Consider the following 8,518-nt stretch of genomic DNA (forward strand, 5'->3'; position numbering starts at 1 on the left):
GACACATTTACAAGCTATGTATTAATGTGTGGTGGCTTGTTTTGTGGGAATTAACTTTGTTACAGCATACTGGTACTTGTTTTAAAAAATATTCCCAGCTTGTTGTCTTTATATGAATTTTTTTTTATGTCTTTACAACTGATATTTTTAAGATACTGTGGAATCATCCTATTTCGTTGGGGCCAGTGTGGGTATATTAAAAACATTAATGTATGCATCAAAAAGGGAACGTTATAATTTTGTTCTCCATTTTGAAAAATTGCTTCTGTGCATACAAATAAAAATTCATAGGAATGTGTAAACTTGTGGTCAGTGACACAAACACTGAGCCTCCATGAAGATTGAGGATTCCATGGTACATGGGTATACTTTAACAATCCATTGCATCACACGACAAACCATATTTAACATTGTTGACTGGTCAGGAGCTTTGAAGTTGAATGAAGTGTGAGACAATACTGATCCAATCATTTCTTACTAATCACTTACACGTATGTATCTGCATCATTAACTAATGGTTGATAAAATTAACATTTTGAGATGTCCTCCAACATTCAAATTAAAGCAATTTTTTTTATCCCTGACTAACATGTATTGATCTTTGTTTTGAATAACAATAATTAATATCAAAGTAAAGTTGTTAACTTCCAGTTGATATATATTTCCCTATAAAAAATAATAAATTATATTAAATTCATTTGTTGTATCCAAAACTTTACCATAATGCTTTATGATTCAACATCAAACTTAATAATATTAGAAAAATAACTTCAAATTGAAATATAAATAATTAACAAGTATTTTACAATATGCGATATTACAGCTATACTATAGCAAGCTTGTATATGTTTCCTTTCATAGTCTGATGAATAAGTAATTTAAATACTCTCATTTGATTCCTACTTGTAACAATGCTCTTTTGGACTATTTTCAGACAAGTGGAGGAGGGAAATCGTCCCAGGAGATGATAGAGGAACTAGCCAGTGACATCCTGACCAAAATACCTGCTGACTTCAATCTAGAGGAATGCCAAGTGAGTACTAGTTAACTCTCTACCATGAGTACAAAGTGTACTAGTAGTTACCTCTCTATCACCAGATCTAATTATGGCATTGATGAAAAATCCCACAATCTTATTGAAATCCAAAACAAATTAAAGAAACTGCCTCTCATTTTTAAAATTCTGTAGTGAATCATGAGACTGAGATACATAGATTTCAGTGTTAAAAAAAAAAATTAAAGTTTTGAGCTGCACAAAAGTTCATTTGTCAAATTGTTTTAATAAGCAACAAGTCATCCATTGAGAACTTTTCTCTTCGGACATTGTAGAACAAGTTCCCGGTGAGATACGAGGAGTCCATGAACACGGTTCTGAACCAGGAACTGATCCGGTTCAACCGGTTGACCCGGGTAATCCGACACAGTCTCCAGGACATCAGGAAGGCCATCAAGGGAGTGATCGTCATGTCCTCAGAGCTGGAGGACGTGTTTGACAGCATGATGGTGGGCAAGGTCAGGAAGTCTACCTCAGTTTTCGTCATCAATTGTTTCTTGTGTATAGAACATTTTTATCTATTTCATACTGAAAACGAGCTTTTATTTGCGTGTCACAAAATTTTGCCAGATTTGTAAGAAAATCCTAGTTGCAATATTTCTGACAGCGAACCAGTCTTTAAATGCATCTTATACTTGTCATGTTACTCATCAAAGGCTTTGTCATGTAAAACTAAAGTTTCACAGGGAACATTGGAAATAAAAGGCAAATGTTAATTAAAATTGGTTTATGATACTTTTAGAATGCAGAGTTTTGTTACAGGTCTATTCCAATATCACATAGGACTTTGTTTTGAAAAAGAAATACAGAATGTTAGACCAATGACGAAAATTACAAGAGGGTTCAATGAAAAGTCCACCGCATGATTGTGGATTGAACTCCCTTTCTTTTATTTTTACAGGTTCCTGCAATGTGGCAAGCCAAGTCCTACCCATCATTGAAGCCTCTAGGCAGCTACATTACTGACCTACTGGCCAGATTGTCTTTCTTCAAGGTACTCTATTTCTTAAAAACCTTCTTTCTCCAATGCCAGGTCTTTAATGGTTATGAATATGGAAAACATGGGTATTATTTTATGAAAAGTTACTACTGTATTTGTTATTTGTATGGGTAAGGTTACTTTAGAATTATTCTAGGAATTTGGTGCTTTTATTTTTTGGTGAAAAACCCTTTGTGATTTATTTTTATAAAATAATTATCTTTGGATAAAATTTTAAACCTGTAGGTTCTGTTCAGCAGAATGTGTTGACAGACTATCTCTGTGTTATATGTCACCAAAAAGACATTGTTTTATCAAAATAAAGCCCTTCACTGGTAACGGTTATATATATATATATGTCAAATAAATATGAAATGTAAAAATAATATATTGGGTGTCCAAGAAGTGCAGTGGGCAATGCATTCGCTTATCACCGCTGCAACTCGAGTTCAATCCCCATGATTGACAGTGGTTGTATGTGAAAGGGTATGGTGGTCGCCCCCTGGGGTGCTTGGAGTTTTCTCCAAGCACCCCGGCCATCACCCACACCAATGACCCCCTCGCGTTAACGTGTGCCAACGAAAGATATTAATATAAGTTGTAGAATCAATCGTTGTAAAATAAATAAAGTTGAGTTTTTAAATATGAGAGAAGAAATCATCGACAGATTTAGCAAAGTAACAACAAATTATTTTGTATCAAGAATTACTAGACATAAGGGTTACCAGTGTCTTTGTATTCCTACTCTTGATGTAACCAATATGATCTTGTTTTTTCAGGAGTGGATCTACGGGGGCACCCCCTCTGTGTTTTGGATCTCCGGCTTTTACTTCACCCAGTCCTTTTTGACTGGAGTGTTACAGAACTATGCCAGGAAGTACAAGATTCCCATTGACTACCTGGGATTCGAGTACCAGGTGACGGACTATGAAAAGTCCATGGCCAGTCGACCGGTAGGTGTACTCCGTTAATTAGAATTAATTAGGAAATCTACATTTCACAAAAACGATTAGAAAATTTATAGGTTGAACTGTACTTTATAACATTTTATATGTAGATAATTAAAAAGGCTAACAGTGTACTGTGTAGTATAACAAAAATGATAATGAATGTACTTTGTATGTGTTAACATGAAATATTGTCTGATCAATCAACCATACCTGTGTATTGTAATCTTAATTCATTCTTGTGAAGTTGAAAATTCATTTCATTGTAATAATTTCATCCATAACTTCATTGTTTGACAAAAAGAATAAATAATTTCATCCATAACTTCATTGTTTGATAAAAAAAAATAATAATAAGAATTGATTTCCTGTAAGTTAAGAATTTGCTAAGTTACTTCTCTTTTTGTTTACACAGCAAAACCAAGGCCTTGGGGCAACGGTATAATGCAAAGGAATTTTTATACAAAATCAAAACTTGCTTTTCTAACGTTTTTGCCTTTAATTATGATTTTAACACCAGTTTGTACTAACAAATCCATAGCTGATTGGTATTTGGGATTAGGGATGTTTATTCCAGGTTTACCCTCCAAACGATTTGCTCCAGAATCATGTCTTGTTATAAAACTTCCCATTGTTACCAGTTTGTGCATGCTATGTTACTGTGCATTTTTGGTTTAATCTTCATTTTGACATTTAGAAAATAATTGATGATATTGTACAATGAACGTTTTCTTTTGATTTTTATGATTAAGTCTATTGTCTACAAAGTAACATGGTCATGGTATATGGTTAGAAAAAGGTTATCACAGTTACAGTTCTCTGTTAATAAAGACTCTGACATTGGTTTTTTTCCAAGCAACTACAAATGAAGCGAGGAGTGCCCAGGGTTAGCCCAGTAGACAGAACGCTTGTTGTTAACCTTCACTGCTGCTGTAATATACACATCACGGTCATTAATGTCTGAATTTCAGAGTCTTCTTAATACTAATTAATTGAAAGAATGACTTGGAACTATAGTGATGGGGACTTGGTTTAATATCAGTTGTATCTCAATCAATTGCGATTTTTAAAAAATTGTGAAGCCAAGGAATAATAGTGGGTAATTTTTTTTTATATATTAAGGAGTCTTTTATGCATATTACCTGCCCTATACCTGGCCCTTATTTCAGGTGTACATTACTGGTGCTGGTGTGGAAACAGTATACGTTGTATCCCTCCTCCCTTACTCTTCCTATGTATATACATATTTTAAGTCTCAAATTGGATGAATTCATTCAACATTGCAAATATCAACAGTGACAAAAAGCATAACAGGGTCATATATGTGTTGTATGACCTCTAATGAACTGCCAGAGAAGGCCAGAGGTCATAAGATTACACAGCTAATTAACCTTTATCAAGTCAAAGCAACTTCCCCCACCCCCAAATATTTATACTGATGTTCTCATGTCAGTTGTAAACCAATATCTTGTTAAGGGGGTATGCATTTTGAGAGGGCTGCATGGATGGTCATGGCCATTTTTAGACAATATAAATCTCCGTAAGAAGAAAACTTCTAGATCTGTATAAATTTTAAAATTAAAATTTATGGAATTTTTTGTAGTAATTCATACTTTATAGCTTAACAAATCATGTTTAGAAATTCAAGTTAGATCATATGCATATCAGGTTAATTTTGTTGACCACCCAGCTTCCTTAAAAAATAACTTGTTTGAGAAATACTGTGTACCTGAAAGTATTTACCGGTAGGTACTCTAATTTTGTTGGGTTATATCAGTATGTATACCGGTACATGTATTGTTTGAGGGCATGTACAGATGCTGTGATGAATATTATACACTTAGTGTACCTGTATGCAATGTACATGTATTTGTATAGTTGTGCATGTAAGCAAGCTCGCAGCATGTTTAAAGACATGTTTGTCAGCCTATCACCTTTATCACCAAAGAAGTTTGAATAAATGTCGATTCACTTACAAATATTATCAATTTGTGGCTCTTTTGAATATCTGAATAGCTTGATAGAGAATCAGTCATAATTTAGTACACTGCTTTCATTTGTTTTGCACACAACAAATCTGATAAACCAAAGTTAAATAAAAGTTTCATCTAACCCTAAAAGCTTTTCATAAGGTAAAAAACCCTTCTTTAAAAAAAAAAACAAAAAAAAAACCCTGTAACCTCTTAATTTATTAAGTTAGATGAGGTAAATATGGTTGCTTTTCACCTACTTAAACTGTTGTTCTTGCCATCAACAGGCTAACGGCGCCTATGTGCGGGGCCTCTTTGTGGAGGGAGCCCGGTGGTGTCGCAGGAAGAAGACGCTAGACGAGTCCTTGCCCAAAGTTCTCTATGATCTACTGCCTATTGTATCCTTAAGGCACAAATTATCAATAAACTTCCACCCTCTAAAGGGTGGTTTGAGGAAATGAGATCATGATTTTTTCAAGTCCTGTGTAATCAAGTTTTGTACAGTATATTCACAATTTGTGAGCATAGTGATACACCAGAAGGTATTCTAAAAATGGTGCTGAAAATTAAGAATGGACACATGTACAAGATTATTTGTTGAAGTTCAAGGACATCATTATCAGGTCAAGGTCACATAAATTCAATCAAAGTTCATTTTTAGTCAAAATAAAAAATCAAATTTTTAAACAGTACAAAGTTTGGGATAAATGCAAGGTCAAACCATACCAAATGATTTTCTTTAACCCAGTCCACAGATTATGCTCAAACCTGGAGAGAAATCAAAGTTTGAGGATCTTCCAACCTATGAATGTCCAGGTAAATATATTATGAAATTATGCTAAATTTTAGTCTTATAAGGTCAAGAAATGTACATCATTCTTTCATAAAAATGAACATGCACATTTACATTTTTACTATATGCCTTGTGTTACAGTGTACACATTTTGTGTTCTTGCTTTTAATGTTAAACAGTATAAGACCAGCTCCAATGTACACACTTTGTTCTTGCTTTCTTTAAGTGTATGTTATTTTTACTATGCACTGTGTTTCAGTGTACACATTTTGTGTTCTTTCTTTCAGTGTACAAGACCAGCTCCCGACGTGGCACCCTGTCCACCACTGGTCACTCCACCAACTTTGTCATGTCCATCCTCCTGCCCTCCAGCCAACCAAAATCTCACTGGATCAATAGGGGCGTGGCCTGTCTCTGTCAGTTAGACAACTAATGGACCTATCAGTTGTTATTATACATTGTATATAACTGACTTATGAACATTATATGTCTGGACAAAAAAACAGTGGTAAAATGTGATACATCATTTAACTGTATTTATTATACACATTGCATACAGGGTCTGTGATTGGTTTTATCTTCTTTTTATCATTTATGGTTTGGATATGCAATTATTTTTATAGTATTTACAAATATATATAGGTTAAAGGATACATTTTGTTAATTTTTTTTTTTCAAAGTAGAAATCCAACCTAATTTCATTTCTGTTTCATTGATGCATTCCATGTAGAATTAATTCACCAAGCCATAATATTTTGATAATAAAATCAATTAATGTACAGTTATTGATGAACCTTCTACTTATCCATGTCTTTCAGGTTGTAGCTTTTTTGTCATGTTGTCTTTTGTAGCCTATTGATTGCATGTTAAGATGCATTATCATGCAGTGAAAAAAATGTCTCACTTTTTTATTTTTATTTATATATATTGTACGTTTTTATTTTTAATCATTTCTCTTCTGCATTTTCTTGATTGTGATTAAGATTCCAAGCCTATGCTTCTTCCATGTGAATGAAAATGAACTTTTTGTCTTACTATACTAGAGAGAGATCTAGATACTGTATATAGATAGAGAATATAAATTGTACAGAGTTTACATAAATATCTAGGTGTACATAATGGTTGCATTAAGTTATTGAAACATACATATTAAGAAGTGTTTATATATGTAATATTTTTGCTTTATTTATGGCTGTACAAGGTTTACTTCCTTGCCGCCCACAAAGCGCTTCACATATGTGTAGATGATCAGCTACTTTATATAAACCTTTATTTTGCTAGATGTGTTTATACAAGCTTTACTGTGATATGCAGCGAAAAATCAACACCCAGTGTGTTTTACGTACGTATACAAGTCCTGTGTGTTGTATGTACCTATAGTCCTATACAACATACAAGTTGTATTCTGTCTGTGATGAATTGCAATGAATTCAGCACTCTATTGTTGTTAGTCTACATGCCATTGATGTTGAAGCATCCCTTTATGTAGTGTATTTGTTCCCATTCAGATTGGGTTTTATTTTCGGTAAATCTCTTGTTGCAATACTTTATTGTCTGTGATCCATTTACTGTAGCATTACAGTTCCTTAATTAATGTACGTAGTCTGTTGTGGCAATGATAACCATCATATACGCAATGTTCATACTGCACCAGAGAAAAGAAATTGCTTTTTTTAATTTTGCAAGGTATATACAGATTTGGTGAGGGTTCAATTCTTTTGTTTCCATAAGCACAGAAAAAAAAATGAATTTTTGACAATAAAAATTTGTTGTTTTCTTTAAATGCACTAACTTTGTTTCAGATCTTGATTTAATATGCATCAGTATTACAAAATGGTCTGTTTTTAAGAATCTTGAAAACCCCACCTTTAAATTGCATTGTGAATGTAGACAAAAAACGAAAATAAATTATATTTTCTATGACCATGTGTTTAAGTTTTTCTTGGACAGTTTTGAGCATGTGACAGTTATAGCAAGACAAAGAATGAGTGTCAGGGTCAGGATGTAAAGGTCACAATCATTGACCCCAGGTATTGGTTATGTAATAGTGAGTCAAAGAAATATAAATTACTGCTTACTGTAAACGTATTACATTTGGCTGTGTATTCTTTTTGGCGGAATGCGGCTTCTGCTAATTCAAGTACATCGCGAAATGAAATGCATGTATGTATAAGAATAGTTTCATTTAGGAATACGCTAATTTAAATCCACGTCAACTTGTTCAAAAACTGTTTTCCGCCAAATATCGTACACGCAAAATATAATATGCTTACAGTAATTTATCATGTTCAAATCTAGGGAGGAAAAACTAAAATTTATGTAGTAAAGCTACCAAAAATAAGCTTGGCTTACGTCCTGGATGAAAAATTATCACTCCGACTGGAACCCCCACCCATCCTTCCCACTGTAAAGTTTTCTTTGCATCTGTGCCTGTTTATTTTAAAATCTAATTAATGAACCAAAAAGTCCTTAATTATTAAACATCCGACCGAAATGATTCTAACACAAGTGCTGCATGCTTCTCCATTCAAATATTTGTTTAATATAGGATATTGTATTGAAGCATCTTGTGAAAAGGCTCAATGAACTTCACTAGAGCTGTAAAAGTTGCAGGACAATATCTGATAATTACATTGCCCATCAATAGTGCTTTACATATTTTGATATTCAGATCTTTATGAAAGAACAGAAGGGAAGGAGCCCCTTCACTCTAAGTATGAGAGCAATTGCATTTTAATGGCTGTTATAATAAGCCATACACCCCAAACTCTTCCA

The 8,518-nt window shown here is 33.5% G+C and overlaps 1 protein-coding gene across 19 annotated transcripts in view; it reads left to right on the forward strand.

Annotated features, from left to right (window-relative positions):
• LOC105327769 (dynein axonemal heavy chain 3) overlaps window positions 1-7,666 on the forward strand; it is an 80,829-nt gene extending 73,163 nt beyond the window's left edge. For 14 of the 19 annotated variants that reach the window (XM_066081574.1, XM_066081575.1, XM_066081564.1 and 11 more), the window contains 8 exons: window positions 935-1,033; window positions 1,330-1,512; window positions 1,956-2,048; window positions 2,813-2,986; window positions 3,396-3,419; window positions 5,238-5,348; window positions 5,706-5,766; window positions 6,031-7,666. In XM_066081574.1, coding sequence (XP_065937646.1) covers window positions 935-1,033; window positions 1,330-1,512; window positions 1,956-2,048; window positions 2,813-2,986; window positions 3,396-3,419; window positions 5,238-5,348; window positions 5,706-5,766; window positions 6,031-6,176 — 891 coding nt within the window. In that variant the 3' untranslated portion in view covers window positions 6,177-7,666. The remainder of the gene's footprint in view (window positions 1-934; window positions 1,034-1,329; window positions 1,513-1,955; window positions 2,049-2,812; window positions 2,987-3,395; window positions 3,420-5,237; window positions 5,349-5,705; window positions 5,767-6,030) is intronic. The other 5 variants (XM_066081567.1, XM_066081570.1, XM_066081579.1 and 2 more) reach the window with 1 other exon arrangement.
• The last annotated feature ends 852 nt before the right edge of the window (window positions 7,667-8,518 follow it).

The sequence above is a fragment of the Magallana gigas genome, chromosome 4 (genome assembly GCF_963853765.1).
Source record: "Magallana gigas chromosome 4, xbMagGiga1.1, whole genome shotgun sequence".
NCBI lineage: Eukaryota > Metazoa > Mollusca > Bivalvia > Ostreida > Ostreidae > Magallana > Magallana gigas.